The sequence below is a fragment of the Nuphar pumila genome, chromosome 11 (genome assembly GCF_984573655.1).
Source record: "Nuphar pumila chromosome 11, dmNupPumi1.hap1.1, whole genome shotgun sequence".
NCBI lineage: Eukaryota > Viridiplantae > Streptophyta > Magnoliopsida > Nymphaeales > Nymphaeaceae > Nuphar > Nuphar pumila.
Window position 1 is genome coordinate 114,247,453 of NC_143259.1, and position 18,791 is coordinate 114,266,243.

The following is an 18,791-nucleotide window of genomic DNA, read 5'->3' on the forward strand; positions in this document are numbered from 1 at the left end:
TCTGACTCCAATTAGCTAGGATCCAATTATGTTGGATTCAACAAACTAGGTTGGTGGCCAAAACTGGGTCTTTAACACGGGCATTCTCCACCCCTTCTTCCCTTTTTCTCTTGATGCCTGCCCCACCCTCACAGTGTGGCCAGAAAATGGCTGGAAAACTTCTTTTTGCTTTTTTTCTTCTGGCTGACCATTTTCTAGCTAGCCACTGGTCCTAAAAATGGGGCTAAGGGTGGCTATCGGCCTGGCCTGGCATGATAACTAAGGGCCTAACAGGCCCACCCATATCCTGGTCTGAGCCTAGCCTAACCTAGTCATAATCAGGCTTGAGCCCGACCCAACCCAGGCTAGGGCTGAGTAATGGGCTCACCCAGCACTGGGCTACCCTGGTCAACAGCTCAGCTCATCAATTGACAGGCCAGGCCTAGGCCCAATTCAGCCAGTCCATTGCCAAGTGCTTGGCCCACGGCTAACCCATTAGGCCAATGGGCCTAATTGGGCCAAGCCATCAGGACTTGTCTATATATATATAATTGGGCTGAGCGGGGCCAGCCCATGAGCAACCTGACTCGGTGCTCACCCCTATGTAAAGCTTACATCTGAACCAACTCTGATCCATTTACATACCAACAGAGGGATGTTCATGCCCAGAACCAATAAATAACCTGCGATTTTGGGGTTCTATGAAGTATTTTTTGTAAAATTGGATAAAAAAGGCTAACTGGACTAGGACTCAGTAACTGGATACATTTAACATTAATTTGGTTCTATGAAGTTTTTATGAAGTTTTCAATGACTTGTACATAAAAAGATAACTGTAAGCAAAGTGGAGTATCCGTGTGACATAGATTTGGTCTCTTACCTTGCACAAAGCTTTCACCCAACTAGTTTAGGATAAGTAATTATTGTGAGAGTGCATGAGCAGCACAGGAATGATCTGATTTGGCAGGAACTTACATAAGGGCAATAGCAGCACGGGAGTATATTTGTGGAAAGTATAAACTCCATTGCTGCTAAATGTCTGATTAATTTGATATGTGATCTCTCTCTCTCTCTCTCTCTCTCTCTCTCTCTCTCTCTCTCTCTGAAGGAGCGGTTTTATCCAGTTAAGAGCTCACAGTTTCTGCAAAAAAATTCAGGCTAATGAGGTAGATTACGCTGCAGAAAAGAGCTGAGGGAAAAAGTTAGCTATATTCGTGGGTTCCAAAACCATAGTGGGAAACATTATTATAATTAGTTTTTATCTTTTGTATGTCGACCCCTTCAGATTTGATCTGCATGTTTGTGTTAACATGGCCAGCCCTTGAATAATTTTCTTTTGATGTGTAAGATTTTTCATGGGTTCAAAATTAATGGCCTACAATGTACTAAATTTTTGTTCCTCAAAAATTCGAAATTTTACATCAAAAAATGCAATCCGCTAGTCGGTCTCTACAATTTGAACCATACTAAACACACCTATAAGGTCAGATTTAAGTCAAAATTACATGCCCCATGAGTTTCAATTAGGTGGTTCAGAACCCAGGAGTGTAAATATGCAGTTCGGCAAAACACTAACCAGAGCACTGATGAAAATGCAACTTCAGGGAAACCACTAGCTGCTAGCTAACCAGGATGCTCCAGGTAAACCATCTAAATGTTTATCCTTGAACATCCACTTGAGAATGTTGACATGATGACTCTTACACATCAACACCAAATGAATGTGGTTATTTGCAGTTTCAAACGCAATTCATTTATAATGGAAAACAGTGACCAAAATCAAGTGATAAACTATAGATAATGGGAATAATGAGTTTGATTGCATATTACAACAGGCATTATTGCTTGGACAAGCAAGTGCGCCTCTTATTATACTAAATGCTATATAATTGACACTTATATTAACTCTATTATGCAAACAATTACAGAAAAATAATTGGGTAGGATCCATGATTTTCTTCTTTTTTAAGAAAAGGGTAGGATCATAGAAGAATAAAAGGGGAAAAATAGTTTTTTATCTGCTAATAAACTGCAGGAGTTGTACCTGCATTCCTTTGGTTGAGATTTTACAAATTTAAACATGAAGCCATGACATTAAACCAGCATTCAAGCTCATTAACAATACAGCAGCAGCATTTTTATCATCACTACGACCAATTCTTTCCCATCCACAATAGTATTAAAGTGTTCAACCTCACAATTTCAAGACAAGATAAATGTAGAAGGTTAATAGAACCTGAGGAAACATTTTGTATTTGAGTTCAACAGTATTGCATCACATCAAGCATCAACTTTGAAAAATTAATAGTATATGTCCTTAATTATCTTTTGCGATGGGCTGAATATAAACAGCAGATTCCAAACTCATGATATGAAGCAACAGAAGCCATCAATCACCAAACTGCTATCGAGTACATATGATGGTTTCTCACTTGATGCTTCAGAGAGTTAGTCATCTGAATCTGTTTGACATTTGTCTACAACTGTTTGACCTGATCTACCTATAAGCATTAGCTTTGACGAGGCCATAGCATACCTCTAAAACCATGTCTCTTGAATTTCAAAAGTTTGTCTGAAAGTGCCAAAAGGTGGTAAAAAAGTGTTACATGCATGTGTGTGTGTGCACTCACCAAGGACCAAAATAAAGTAATATATTCAACCAGGTCTCATGCAAAAGAATATTAATGTAGATTGTAACTGCATCAGCTACAATTGAACCATTCAATATATAATGAAATTGAATTTTGACCCAGATTTACAGTTTTATCTGCAAAACATAATACCCGCAAAAATGATCCTTTAACCACCTTGGATTGATCCAAGTGAACGTGAATCTATGAGGAAGAAGAATGAGAAGGGAAAAGAACGGGATGACCTGTCTCAGGGATAAGTACCAAGATGAATGGTGAATCAAGCTTTTGCATTCAATGTGAAATCAACGCAGGTCTGGCAGCTGCAATCTGAGAATCGACAGATCTCACATCCGAAACAGACACATGATGTGCAACCTCTGCAGGCTGGAGAACGATAGCATCCTCTGTATACTTTTCGGCTTGCACGTTCTTCATCATCATCACAGCTGATCCTGTTTGCAAACATCCCCTTATTATCATTTACAATTCAATGTCCTTGACAAGGCCCAAAAGAAGTGCTGTATTTTCTCACCTGTATGTATGTGTGTGTGTGTGTGTGTGTGTGTGCGCGTGTGTGATGAATGTGTGCACTCTTGCCAACATGCATTAATTTCCATTTAAGCCCATGTTAGCAAACCAGGATTTTGTAAAACAATGACAATGCTTTGTGAATCCCACCATAGCAGTTAATATTAGTTATGCTCAATAGATTTCAGTTAACTCATGGTGACATAGACCTATAAAGCTGATGTACTAAATGCAACCATAAGGTAGACGAACAACACAGTTGAACATGTACTTGGATGTTACATTGTACCACTAATAAATATGAATTCCATGACAAATTCAGTCCTTACAATAAAGAGTCATAAACTGGACTTCGGATAGTTTCAGTCCTTCGATATAACTCTAATAACATGGATTTCAGAGTAATCAACTTAGGAACTGCATGAATGACTGGAAATTCATAGTAAATACCTTGAAGAAAGAAAGAAAATGACCAAAACTCAAATTTGTTGAATAAAATTATAAACTACAACCAACAAATTTTTTTACTGCAACACCCTCTTGTTTATAGAGCTTCTACCCAATAGTCAACAGGGGAAAAAAGGACTGGTATTGAAGTTTGTTTAACAACTGAACAATACGTATCAGAAACCTCTCTGGCGCCAGATTAAATATCTTTTCTCTGACTTCCAAGGTCATAGCTTTCTAAGCTTTATATTATTAGCATGTTTACTCTGTCACATTGCTATTTATTTCTAGAATCAAACTATATCCCTTATACATTACTCTGAGTGAATAACTACATGAAACAGCCATATCCATAATCCATAGTTTTATTTGTGACTTCTACAAAGTTTTATTTGCACATTCTTTATCTGATTTATTTCATCATACTTGGTTCCTTTATATATGGATTCTCCTTGTATGGAATTAAATCTCTAGAACAATCTATTTGATTCTTTGTTGCATGTTTCATCATCTCCCATCTTCCAATCCTTCCTAGGAAATTGTGTTGATAGCACAATTTTAGGATGCACTAATACATAATCTCGAAATATGTTTTCGCTTGGTAGTTCTCTCTTTCAGGAGTGGTTTAGTCTTTTGTCTCTTCTATAGACTGCCAATCACATTACATAATAGTTATAAATTAACAATAAATGTGAACATGTTTAGGAGTACGGATAATAAAAGATTGTTTGGACAGGCTGCATGTAGATTGTAGACCTATCACAACACTGACAAAAAGGCTGACATGATGCAAGTAGAACAAATTAAGAAGATGGATGAAGACATAGAAGGAGGTTCTAAGGGGATATGTGAAAGATTGTAAGGTGACTGAAGCTGTAGCTCTTGATAAGAAGAATAGAAAAGCCCTCATAAAGCTGACCTTATAAGGCTTTATGATAATGATGATGCTGTAAATTAGTTTTCAATTATGATCTAGAAATCCACCCACCATTGGATTGCTTCCATGTCTTAAAAGTCAAGCAGCAATTTCGAAATTAATAGAATTATACAAGCATGAGAAAAATGGTGGCTAACATGGAAGCATGGTATTCAAGCAGTCACTTATAAACGAATTAGGCAGTCATGAAATCATTTTCCTATATATTGTTTGTGTCATGTGGTTCTTGACAAATTCAGTTAATATTAATTTCCCTTTGGGTTCTGGTTACATCTATTGCACACAACTTTCTGAAATAAGATCGTCACTGAGGTGCTATCCCTTGCTGTTCAAAAATAAATAATCAACAGTGAGTGGAAACTTTGATATTATTTGACAATTCTTCTTGGGCTTACAAGAGACATTGGTTAAATTTCTGGAGCAGAAATTTCTCTCCAAGGGAACATTATGTTAAAATATGTAATTTGTAAAGTCCCATGCGTCATTTCCATTTCTGGGTAAGTCGGCATCCACTTTGGAAAATCAGCATGGGGGGTTCCATTGTGGTTATCCTTTAAGCCAAAAATAGGCTTGGCTGTTTTTTTTCAAGGATGGCTCTTGAGATGATGTGCCTCACTCCAAAAATAGGGAGGAACGACCTGTCTTCTTACTCTCTTGAGTCCTATATAAACCCCCTTTGTACTCTTCTGGAAACATCAAGCAATGAAATGAAAATCCTCTTGAGTGGCTAAGTGAGAGTGTGTGCAATAGGTGTGTCTGAGTGATTTGTGTTGAGTGATTGTTTCCTTAACCTCACACCTCATTCTCTCATGTTTTTTGTTAGTCATACCACCTTCCGCCGCGTTATTTGGTTCTCAAAATCCCAACAAGTGGTATCAGAGCTTTGTCGAAGGAGATCACACTCGCACCAAAACTATGGCAGCAAGCTCAAGCAACTCTGTCACCAATCTCTCTCAACTCCAAGTGCCCGTATTTGATGATGAAGGCTATGATTTTTTGAGTCTTAAAATGAAAACTCTTCGCTTCACAAGAACTTTGGGAGCTCATCCAAGTTGGTTTCGAAGAACCAACTGATGATGCAACTCTTGCATCATGGACTCTAGCAAAAAAAAAAGAATTTAAGGAGAATAAAAAGGACACAAAGGCGATTCTATGCATCCAACTTGGAGTAAGCAATTCGATATTTCCCCGAATTATATATGCATGTACATCAAAAGAAGCCTGAAATATTCTAAAAGTTAAATTCCAAGCCTCCGAAAAAATCATCTCCATCAAGCTTCAAGCATTATGGAGAGATTTTGATAAACTCTCAATCAAAGACAGTGAATCCATTTAAAATTTCTTTTCAAGAGTTGCTGAAATCATAAATCAAATCAGAAGCTATGGTGACAAAATTGAGAAAAAAAATCGTTGAAAAAATTCTAAGCAGGACGATGAAATAGGACTATGTTGTAGCTTCCATAGAAGAATCAAAAGACCTAGCAACCTTGTCATTACAAGAGTTTATGGGTTCTCTCGAGGTACATGAAAAGTAGATCTCATGGTCCGAATCTCAAAATATTGAGCATGCACTCCAATCAAAGCTCAATATTGATGAAGAAAAAGAAAGCTTCAATAAAAAATTTCATCTTGCAAGAGGGAGCAAACATCCAAGATTTAGATGTCGCGATCGAAGAAAAGGCCATTTTAATCAGCCTAAAAACCACAAGCAATCCGAAAAGAATTGCTATAGGTGTAAAAAGCCAAGTCATGAATCAAGAGATTGTCGATTCAAGTGTACAAAATGCTGAGTGCCAAACCACTCTTAGAAAGACTATTGGTTTCAAGAAAAGAATGACACCAACTTTACAAAAAATGAAGATGATAAATGCCAGATGTTCTTCTCTTGCATGAATGTTGAACAAGAGTCACATGATGTATGGTATGTGGATAGCGGGTGCAACAACCACATGATCAAAAATTGAAAGTGCTTTGTCAAATTGGACGAAACTACCACCTTCAAAGTAAGAGTGGGAAATGACAAATATCAAAATATTAAAGGAAAGAAAGTCATAGCTGTCAAAACTAAATCAAGTCACACTAAACTTATCCATAATGTCTCTTATGTCCTTGGTTTAGCTCAAAATTTATTAAGTGTTGGTCAACTTATGCAAAAAGGTTATTTAGTAAATTTTAATAATGACCAATGCACTATAGTTGACAAGAAGAGTCGACAAGTGATAGTCAAAGTGAAAATGGCTGCAAATAAAGTTTTTCCTTTGATGACCACATGTGAAGGACAAGCCTTGAAAGCTGAAAATGCAGATGAATCAAATATTTGGCACTTAAGATTTGGTCATTTAAATTATCAAAGCCTAAAATTATTAAAGCAGAAAAATATGGTGGAAGGCCTCCCCTATATCAATGAAGAAAAGAAAATATGTAAAGGATGCATCTATGGCAAATTCCATAGACAGTTATTCCTAGACTCATCCTGAAAGACAAAGTGTCCACTTGAATTGGTCTATGCAAACATCTGTGGGCTAATGCAAACCGAGTCTTATGGTGGAAAGAGATATTTTTTGCTCTTCATGGATGATTACAGTAGGATGATATGGGTCTATTTCCTCTAACAAAAGTCAAAAGCATTTTTTGTCTTCAAAGAATTCAAAGCTTAAGTGAAAAAAGAAAGTGGTTACAATATGAAGAGACTGAGGATGGATCGCGGAGGAGAGTTCACATCTAATGAGTTTTGGGTCTTTTGCGAAAAAGCATATCAAGCGGCAGCTAACTGCGGCAAAAACACTGGAGCAAAATGGTGTGGTCGAGCGTCAAAACAGAACCATTGTGGAAATGGCAAGATGCATGCTAAAAAGAAAGATTCTCCCCAAATGTTTCTGGGCCGAAGCTGTGAACACTGTCATACATATTCTGAATAAAGTTCGCACAAAATCTATTCACAACAAAACTCCATAGGAGGCTTAGTATAAGCACAAACCAAAGTTAAGTTATTTCAAAGTCTTTGGTTGTAAAATTCTTTCTCAAAATAGAAAAAAAATTGACAAAAAAAGAGAAAAGTTGATATTTATTGGCTATAGTGATACTTCTAAAGCCTATCATCTCTTTAATCCAAATTCAAAGAAATTGATAATTTTGAGAGATGTGATATTTGATGAAGAAAGTGAATGGAGTTGAAAAATAAGCTCAGTGCAGTCACTAAAACATGAGAAAGATCCAGCTGCAACAAAAGATGTTGATTCAAGCAATTTAGAATCTAAGTCATCTCCACGAAAGGTCAGATCTCTTGCAGACATCTATGATTCATGTGATCAGTGGCAAAGCCAAGGGACACCCCAGAATTAGAAACCGAGTCCGGAAAAAAAAAATTCGAACATGTGTCGAGGGTTCTCCCTTAAGTCGGACCCCATTTCGGATCCGAGCCAGACTCGGACCAGAGCCCGACCCCGGCTCTCGATCATTCGAGAGCTTGTGTCTTTAAAAGACGCATGCCGAAAGGGGTGAGGGGTAAAACCCTCGCCACTTTCCCTCTCACCTCTGCTCCCCATCTGTCACCGACGACCACATTCGCCGGCGCTCCTCCCCCATGCTCTGAAGCCACCGGCGACTGCGCCGCCGGCCTCCCTTCATTGAATTCGCAATGCCCCCCTCTGAGCTTCTCCCTCTCTGCTGCAAACTCCGGCGGCGCGGTCACGCGAGCCGCCAGTGTCAGACCTCCCTCCTCCTTCGTCATCTTCCTTTCGCTGGCGACCATCGCCAGCCGCCGCAGATAACCTCCCCACCCCCCTCTCTCTTGCTTTTCTAGTCGATCGGGCTGAAGCCCCTGCTTGTTGCTCCGTTTTCCGACAGGGCGCTGCCTGCCGACGGGTGTGGTCGGCAGGGGCTTTGGGGGCCCCTGCCTCTTGATGTTGTTCGGTAGGAGGCTTCGCTCCCCCTACCTTGTGTTGTTTCCCGACAGGGGGGAGGCCCCCCCTTCCCTCTTATGTTTTTCGCCCTTGATGTTTTTCCAACATGGGGGCAAAGCCTCCCCTGCCCTCTTCTGTTGTTTCCCGACAGGGGGGCGGCCCCCTACCTCTGCTGGTGTTTCCGGTAGGGGGCTTCACCCCCCTTGCCTATGCAAGCCCTTCCCGACAGGGGGCTTTGCCCCCCTTGTCCCTCGATTGTCGGCAGGGAGCTTCGCCCCATGCCTTGTTCTTGTTGCTGGTAGGGGTGGAGCCCCTGCCTTTCTCCTTTCCAGCGGGGGGGGGGGGGGGGGTTGCGCCCCCCAGTTCTGTTGTGGCAGGCTCGGCAGGGAGTCCCTTCTCCCTCCCCTGCCTTCCTTGTCCCGGCAAGCAGGGAGGCCTTGCTCCCTGCCTCTGCTGCTCTTTGCCAGGCAGGGGTGAGGCCTCTGCCCCTGGCACCCTTGCAGGCAGGGTGCAGTGTCTCTGCCCCTGCAGCTTGCAGGCAGGGAGCCTCTGCTGCCTGCAAGCGGGGAACTGAGCCCCTTCGTATGATCATACGATGATGGGTTAAGGCTCGGCTTATGCTTGTGTGTTTATTCTTTTAGCAACATATTACTATCGTTTTAAGCATATCGGCATATTACTAGCCTCATAGAAGATTGTCATTTTCATTTTGCTCGATCCTTTTTTGCAATGCGATTTGGCTCATAGAACATTGTCTTACTTTTTTTCGTTGCATAGGAATGAATAAGTTTATAATGAAAAAGCCATTCTTTGATAAATCTTCTTTAACTCGAGAAGGAGAACCAAGTTAGAAAATAAACAAAACAAAAATTGATGAATCAGAGTTACCTGCAAACCCTGCACTTCATCCTTCTATTTCTAGTTATCATCCTAATATCCAAGATAATGTTCATAGAGCATATATGATCTGAGGTCCTTGTCAACCTCGAGATTGTATGTTTCAACTAAACCACCAAAAACTAAGGTTCATTCCAGCTTCATATGATGAGTATAAGAATTGGTTGGAGTATAGTACAAGTAAGCATAAAGCATATTGTTTGCAGTGTTATCTTTTCAGACCAAAAAGCACAGAGAAGATTAGTGCAGAGGCATTCGTATCTGAAAGATTTGATAACTGGAAAGACAAGAAGAGGTTTGATAAACATGTTGGAAGCTCTAGCAGTTTTCACAATTCAGCACGAATGAAGTGTCAAAATTTGATCCAACAAAAATAACATATCGATGCTATACTTTATAAACAAAGTGTTCGATAGAAAGATGAATATAGACTTCGCCTTTGGGCAACTGTTAATGTAATCAGATATTTGTTAAGGATTGGCATTTCAAGGGCATGATGAAAGAATCTCTTAATAGAGAAAAATTTATTGAGTTGTTGAAGATATTTGCAAAAATCAATGATGACATAAATAAAGTTGTATTGAAAAGTGCTCCAGAAAATAACAATTTGATATCTCCTTATATACAAAAGGATATTTCAAGGTTGCTTCTATACAAATCACAAATGCTATTATCATGGAACTTGGAGATGCTTTTTTTTTCTATTTTACTTGATGATTCTCGTGATGTATCAACTAAAGAACAAATGGCTATTGTTTTACGGTTTGTTAATGAAAAATGTCAAGTGGTTGAGCGATTTCTTACTCTTGTGCATGTTCTTAAAACAAGTTATATGTCACTCAAACAAGCAGTTGAAGAAGCATTTTGTAAGAATAAATTAAGCATATCAAGTTTGCGTGGACAGGGTTATGATGGAGCAAGTAATATGAGAGGAGAGTTTAATGGATTGAAAAGTCTTATATTACATGAAAATGCATTTACATATTATATTCATTGTTTTGCACATTAATTTCAATTGGCATTAGTTGGTGTTGCTAAAAAAAATCATTGTTTGATGTGTTTTTCAATATATTAGGCAGGTTGTCAACTTTTTCTCCACTTCATGCAAGAGATCTGAGCTTATTCGAGAAGAAGAATTTATGCGAATTGTTGAAGCACTTGCATTAGATGAACTTGAAACAGGACAAGGATTAAATCAAGAAATAAGTTTCAAACGACCAGGTGATACTCGGTGGGTTCTCATTACGATGCTTTGGTTAATTTACTCAATATGTATTCTTCTGTTATTCAAGTGTTAGATTTCATTGCAGAAGATACATATTCAGGAAAAAGTTCAGATGCAATTATTTTATATCATCAGTTGCAAGATTTTGAATTTGTTTTTGCTTACATTTGATGTTTAAAGTTTTTGGAATAACTGATGACCTTTCACAAGCACTTCAGCGAAAAGATGAAGACATTGTGAATGCTATGAGTTTAGTCACTACATCAAAACAGTGCCTTCAAGGTCTGAGAGACAATAAATGAGACTCTCTCATAAACAAAGTGTCTATATTTTGTAAGAGATTTGATATTCTGATTCCTGATCTAGGGGACTCATATACAGTTCAAAGATGACCAAGACGTAAGGTTGAAAAGATCACCACATTGCATCATTATCGTATTGATGTGTTTTAGGCTATTATTGATTTGCAACTTCAAAAGTTGAATGATCGTTTCACTGAAGCAAATACAGAGCTCCTCCTTTCAATGGCATGCTTGAGTCCAAAGATTTCTTTTTTTGCTTTTGATAAAGATAAGTTGATTCGTCTTGTTGAGCTTTACCCTAAGGACTTTTTTCTAAAGTAAACATAATTAGACTTGAAAATCAATTGGATATATATATTGCAGAAATGTGAAACAATGATCAGTTTTCAAGTTTAAAATCACTAGCAGAGCTAGCAGAGATGATGGTAGCAACTCAAAAGCACATTGTATTTTCTCATGTGTATCTATTGATTAAGTTGGCATTAACTTTGTCAGTTGCAACAACAAGTGTTGAAAGAGCATTTTCAGTTATGAACAATATCAAAAGTCGTCCACGTAATAGAATGGGAGATGAATGGATCAATGATGCTTTGGTTACTTACATAGAGAATGAGACATTTGATACCATCAGTGATGATGCAATTATGAATTGTTTTCAAAATATGAAAAATAGAAGATGCTAATTGTAAAATTTTCATGAATTTAGTTGTTTGTATTTCTTAAGTGAACAATCTTTATTTTAGTTTAAAAGTACAATTTAAGGTTTTATCTTATTATGTTCATAAATTTAGTTGTTTATGTTTGTAACAATTGTTATTTTAATTCAAAGGCTTATTTAAGTTTTATCTTTCCATGAACGACTGTTCCTTCAACAAAAAATTTCTAGCTCCGCCACTTGTCTGAATAAATGGATCGTCCTTCAAGACCATAGCATTGTCCCCGAGACCCGAAGTCTGCCCACCCAACGAAAAACTTCTGGCTCCGCCACTGCATGTGATTTTGCATTATTTTCCTATGAGCCACAAAATTATGAAGCTATCAAAGATGAAATATGAAAAACTGTCGTGAATGACGAAATCTCTACAATAGAAAATAATCATACATGGGAGTTGGTGAATAGGCCAAAAAGAAAAGATGTCATTGGCCTAAAATGGATTTTCAAAACAAAATATAATGAAGATGACTCAATTCAAAAGCACAGAGCTCGGCTTGTAGCAAAAGGCTACTCTAAAAAATTTGGAGTAAACTTCAATGAAACCTTCACTCCAGTTGTGAGAATGGAGACAATTCGAGCTATGCTAACGATTGCTACTTAATTAAAATTTTCAATGTACCAACTAGATGTGAAATCTATTTTCCTGAATGGAGAGCTCAAAGAAGAGGCTTATGTTGAGCAACCTCTTAAATTTGAGAATAAAGGAAGTGAAGAAAAAGTTTACAAGCTAAAAAAGGCTTTGAATGGCCTAAAACAAGCATCGCGAGCTTGGAACATGAAAATAGATCAATATTTTCAGAAGAATGGTTTTCAAAGAAGTCCAAGCGAACCCTCTCTCTATGTGAAAAGAGATGGAGAATATTTTTTGATCGTGCGCTTATATGTATATGATTTGATCTATGCTGGATCAAATATGAAAATGATTGTTAAGTTCAAAGAAGCCATAATGAAAGAATATGAGATGACTTATCTGGGGATTATGAAATATTTTTCTCGAAATCCAAGTAAAGCAAAAAGGAAAATTGTTCATTTCTCAAGAAAAATATCTTGAAGATCTGTTAAAAAGATTCCGTACGATGAATTGCAAACCAATGAGCACACCAATGGTTGTAAAAAAGAAGCTATCAAAAAAATGATGAGGCCGAAAAGGTAGATAATTCGATGTATCAAAGCTTGGTAGGGTCTTTAATTTATCTCACCAATACAAGACCTGACATCGTAAATGCAGTAAGCTTGGTTTCCAGGTTCATGAGTGAACCAAACAAACTCCATCATGCAACAACAAAAAGAATTTTGAAGTATTTGAAGGGCACAAAATTTTTTGGAATCAAGTATATTGTCGAGAACAATTTAGAACTGATTGGCTATACCGAGAGTGATTGGGCAGGATCGGTTGATGATTGAAAAAGTACCATGTTTTTTGCTTGGGAACTATAGCAATCTCTTGGTCATCAAAGAAGCAAAATATTGTTGCATTGTCTTCTACCAAAGCACAATATATCACAACCGCTACTGTAACAAGTGAAGCAGAATGGCTGAGGATTCTTTTGGACTTGCAACAGAAGCTCAAGGGACCAACCATCATTAATTGCGACAACAAGTTTTCCATCGCAATGACAAGGAATCAAGTCTTCCATAGTCGATCTAAACGGATTAAGATTTAACACCATTTCATTAGAGAATTGGTTGAGAAAGAAGAGATTTTGCCAAAGTTTGTGCCAAGCAATGAACAAGCACCAGATATGTTCACCAAACCATTGTCCGCAAATAAGTTTGAGAAATTCAGATTCATTTTGGGAATCACAAAGGAAGGGGAGATGTTAAAATATGTAATTTGTAAAGTCCCATGGGTCATTTTCATTTCTGAGTAAGTTGGTATCCACTTTGGGAAATCAGCATGGGGGGTTTCATTGTGGTTATCCTTTAAGCCAAGAATAGGCTTGGTTGTTTATTTTTCAAGAATGGCTCTTAGGATGATGTGCCTCACTCCAAAAATAGGGAGGAACGACCCTATCTTCTTGCTCTCTTGAGTCCTATATAAAACCCTTTTGTACTCTTCTTGAAACATCAAGCAATGAAATGAAATTTCTCTTTAGTGACCAAGTGAGAGTGAGTGTCTGCAATAGGTGTGTGTGAATGATTTGTGTTGAGTGATTGTTTCCCTAGCCTCACACCTCCTTCTCTCGTGTTCCTTGTTGGTCATACCACTTTCTGCTACGTTATTTGGGTTCTCAAAATCCCAACACTTTAACCATCAAAGAAAAGGGGAAAGTTGAGTAAGGAAGCATGGACTGCATGATTTCCTCTTGTAGAAATAAATCATGGTTAAATTTCTAAGTGATTTGTGATGAAAAGGCAGTTTCTGGAGGGAGAAAGGAATCATCACAAAAGAACCAAGTTATTGCCCCAGGAAACATGTATTTAGTCAACATACATTAACCAATGTCCCAATTGAACACCACCCAAAAGTTAATCTTCATCTTAGGGCCTATTTGGAATCTCCGCACTGGGATGGGCGTTTATGCATTTGGTCTTCCTGAGGCAAAATCTTGGTCAAATGCCCATGGTGGTCCCATTTGGAATCTCGGTGCTAGGATGGGCGTTTATGCATTTGGGATGGGAAGTGAGGCCCTTTCTCCTTTGTATTTGAAATGAAATGGGGATCTTCGAAACACGAGCTTTGATTAACAAGAGCAAGTGTCAAGAATGACACTAAAGCATAACCCTTAAAAAGGGTATAACTGGAAACAAAATAAAAATAAAAATGTATTCTTTATTGATATGAAAAACCAATTGCTTAAGAAGCATTGGAGTGAAATACAAGAGGGGCTGCACCCCTTTATATACACAGTTGAAAGAGGACTCAATAGAGCTGTTGGGCACAGTCCAACAGCTCTATTTAGAGCTGTTGGAATGTGTCAGTCCAACAACTCTTAATAGAGCTGTTGGACTGTGTCAGTCCAACAACTCTATTGCTAGTCAAGTCTGGACAGGACTTGACTAGCAACAGTCATTCTAGTTCAAACTGAACTAGATGACATAAAGACAAAAAATAAAAATAAAGGAAAAAAAATACAGAAAAGAAAGAAATTAAAAATGTATTTATATATATATAATAATATAATATTATTATATATACATATATGTGCAGTTTTACATTTTAACACTCCCCCTCAAACTTACGGTACAATGAGCGAAAGTTTGTCTAAGAGAAAGTGAAATCGGGGAGCAGCGAGAGGCTTTGTAAAGAGGTCTGCTAACTGATATTCTGAAGTGACATATGGCAGATCAATTATCCCGTGTAGATATTCCTCTCTGACGTAGTGACAATCCATTTCGATGTGTTTGGTGCGTTCGTGGAATGTTCTGTTACTGGCAATGTAGATCGCACTTTTGTTGTCACAACACATTTGTGAAGCCTTTGTTGCTTCAACTCCCATGTCAGCAAGCAGTCGTCGGAGCCAAACTACTTCCATGGTCGTGGTTGCCATGGCTCTGTATTCAGCTTCGGTGGATGAGAGAGATACCTTCTGCTGCTTTTTACACCTCCACGAGATTAATGATTCCCCTAAAAAGACACAAAAACCAGTGGTTGAGTGTCTGTTATTGGGATCACCTCCCCAATCAGCATCAGTATATGCAATTAAATCAAGAGAAGAGGAGGAAGATAAGAAAAGTCCTCGTGAAAGAGAGGACTTGATGTATCTGATAATACGCATGACTGCTCCCATATGAACAGAAGTAGGAGCATGTTGAAATTGACTTGCTGTATGAACAGCATGTGCTATATCTGGTCTGGTAATGGATAGATAGGAAAGTGCCCCGACAAGCTGTCTGTAAGGAGTAGGGTCTGCAAGAAGTTCTCCATCATCAATCTTCATTTTAACATTAACAACTTCTGGAGTGTCAACTTTCTTATCATCAGTAATACCAGACCTGAAAACAATATCAAAAGCAAATTTAGTCTGAGATAATAAATATCCTCTAGGAGAATAAGCAACTTCAATGCCTAAAAAATATCTCAACAAGCCCAAATCAGTCATTTCAAAATGAGATTTAAGAAGTGTTTTGATTGTTTCAACTCCCTGTTTATCGCTTCCGGTGATGATCATATCATCCACATAGAGAAGAAGCACAATGATCCCTGCATCAGAATTCTTAATAAACAAAGCAGTGTCAGTTAAACAGAATTGAAAACCAATATCAATCATAACACGACTAAACCTATCATACCAAGCTTTTGGTGCTTGTTTAAGTCCATAAAGAGCTTTTTCTAAGCGAAGGACTTTACCCTTAGGAATACTTAGACCAGGAGGGGGTTTCATATATACTTCTTCAACTAGCTTTCCATTTAAAAAAGCATTTTTGACATCCATTTGAAAAATAGACCATTTTTTGATAGAAGCTAAGGCAATTAAGGTTCGGACAGTAGTCATACGAGCCACCGGAGCATGGTTTCTTCATAATCAATCCCATATTCTTGGGCATAACCTTTGGCTACTAAACGGGCTTTATATCTTTCAAGAGTACCATCACTCTTGGTTTTAATTTTATAAACCCATCGACATCCTATAGTTTTCTTCCCTGGAGGAAGATCTTGAATATTCCATGTAGAAGCCTTTTCAAGTGCATCTAATTCAACTTTCATGGCTTCTATCCATTTGATATCATTTTTTGCTTGAAAATATGTGGATGGTTCTTCATATGAGTGAATTAATGCAATAACTGCCCTATATGTGGGTGAGAAAGACTCGTATGATACAAACTTTTCTGGAGGCCTCGAGATCCGGGATGATTGTCTAGTTGGAATGTTAGAATATTTCTCAAGTGCACATGGAGTATTAGACTCTTGTCGCCTGGAATATTGAATACTAGTATCTCTATGAACTTCTTCATTTTCAACATTAAGATCAATAATTCTTGGATCATCATCAAAGTTACAATCAAGGTCATATTCATCAGATGTTGATGTTAGATCTAGTAAAAAGGAGTACTCAGTGACATCTTTTAATTTTCTAAAATCAAAGAAGCTCTCCTTTTCAAGAAAGGAAACATTTCTAGACACATATAGTTTATTATTTTTGAAGTCAAAACATCTATAACCTTTCTGGTTTTCAGCATATCCTAAAAAGGCACAGGGAATCGCACGAGGGGAAAGTTTATCATTTTTGTCAGTAAATATGAAACATTTGCACCCAAATATTCTTAATCTAGAGTAGTCTGGAGAAATGTTCATAAGTTTTTCAATGGGAGTGATATTTTGTAACGAAGAAGATGGCATCCTATTAATGAGATAAGTAGCAGTTAAGGCAGCTTCTGCCCAAAAGTCTTTAGGGACTTGATTTGCTATTAATAAAGTTCTAGTGGTTTCTATAATATGGCGATGTTTTCGTTCTGCCAGTCCATTTTGTTGAGGTGTATAAGGACAAGATCTTTGATATGTGATGCCATGCAATTTAAGATAATTTTGAAAATCTGTGGATAAAAACTCTCCCCATGAATCTGTGCGAAAAATAGTAATATCATTTTGAAATTTGTTTTTAACCATATTATGAAAAGTTTGAAAGTATGAAAATACTTCAGACTTATGTTTGAGAAAGTACATCCACGTATGTCGGGAGAAATCATCGACAAAAATAACATAGTAAACAAATCCTCCTTTAGAAATTACTGGTGCAGGACCCCAAACATCCGAGTGTATTAATTCAAGTGGTCTTGAAGAGAAAAAGGTTCTGTTCTGAAATGGTAATCTTTTCATTTTGCCGAGAATACAATCTTTACAATCAAATGATTCAGAGTTACAAAATTTCCCTAGATTTGGAAAATGTTGGATTTTGGCTATATGTGGGTGACCAAGTCTCTTATGCCACAGTTCCAACTCTATTTTTTGAATATTATAACAAAAAGCTTTCTTCGGCATTTCCAAAAAATCCATGTAATAGAGTCCTCCTTCTCTATGGCCTTCCCCAATCAGCTTGCCTGACTGGCGATCCTGTACCCAACAACCATGAGAAGAAAAAGAAATATTACACCCATAATCAGAAATTTGAGATACAGATAAAAGATTTAAATTTAATTTGGGAACATGTCTAATTTCTGGAATAAAAAAATTTTTTGTTTTATAAATTTTTTCAAAATCTCCTATTCCTTCTATTTCAAGAGAAGTCCCATCAGCAGTAAAGACCTTTGACACACTTGTTTTATTTTTAACACATTTGGATAGACTTTGATTATTTGGGGTCATATGAAAAGATGCACCAGAGTCAAGAAGCCAAGAAATTTTACCTAAATCAGAAAAAGATGAGGCTGCTGCGCCGGTTGAAGCTTCAGATGAGGAAGAGGCACCTTTGATGAGAGGCTGAAGGATCTCCATTAGTTGGGCCAGGGAAACTGGTGCATCCTGATCTTTAGGCTCCGATCCAGCAATTGCAGCTCTTTTTTCTCTCAGCTCCTTAAGTTTGGGACATTGTGGCCTGTAGTGTCCCGGTTTATGACAGTGATGACAAATAACTTTCTTCTTATCATAGTCACCATTTTGTCGGTTAAAGTGAGGAGGCCTATATGATCGAACATGATTCCCTGGTCTAGACACGGCTAAAACGGAATCATCTTCAATTTTTAAAGAACCTTTCCGGAGACGATTTTCTTCCATTGTTAACTCTTCAATAGTTTCAACAATAGAAGGAATTTTTCCCCGGTGAAGTAGGGCCGATTTAGTGGTTTCAAATTCCGGCCTTAATCCAGTGATAAACTGGTAAAAATGTTCAACATCGAGTTGTTTCTGACGAAGCTCGATGTCTTCGACACAATGCCACTTTGGTTCTAAAAGGGAAAGTTCTTCCCAAAGTTCGGACAACCCATTGTAATATTCACGAATAGTTTTGTCTCCTTGTGTCATCATTCGAACTTTTTCTTGGAGGTTGCACACGTGTGCAATATCTTTAAGGGAATACATATTCTTAAGGTATTCCCATGCCTTATCGGCATGATCAAATTTGGCAAGACTTGAGCATTTTTTAATGTCAACGCTATTGATAAGCCATGACATTATCTTCGCATGAGATATTCTCCATTCTTTCCATTTCTTCTCGTATGAGGCAATAGCCGTGATTTTCTCTTCTTCCGATAGAGGGACGTCTTTATCTCCCTCCTTTTTAGTAAGAGATAGCTTAGGTTCCGAATCGGAACCATCCACAATCCCCCATAAGCCTTTTCCCCATAAGCCC

The 18,791-nt window shown here is 37.9% G+C and overlaps 1 protein-coding gene across 1 annotated transcript in view; it reads right to left on the reverse strand.

Moving 5' to 3' along the window:
* Nucleotides 1-2,613: 2,613 nt before the first annotated feature.
* The window catches only part of LOC149822937 (protein ULTRAPETALA 1-like), a 33,342-nt gene continuing 17,164 nt past the window's right edge, over nucleotides 2,614-18,791 (reverse strand). Inside the window, exon 3 of the mRNA XM_089980280.1 lies at nucleotides 2,614-3,064. Coding sequence (XP_089836406.1) covers nucleotides 2,890-3,064 — 175 coding nt within the window. The 3' untranslated portion in view covers nucleotides 2,614-2,889. The remainder of the gene's footprint in view (nucleotides 3,065-18,791) is intronic.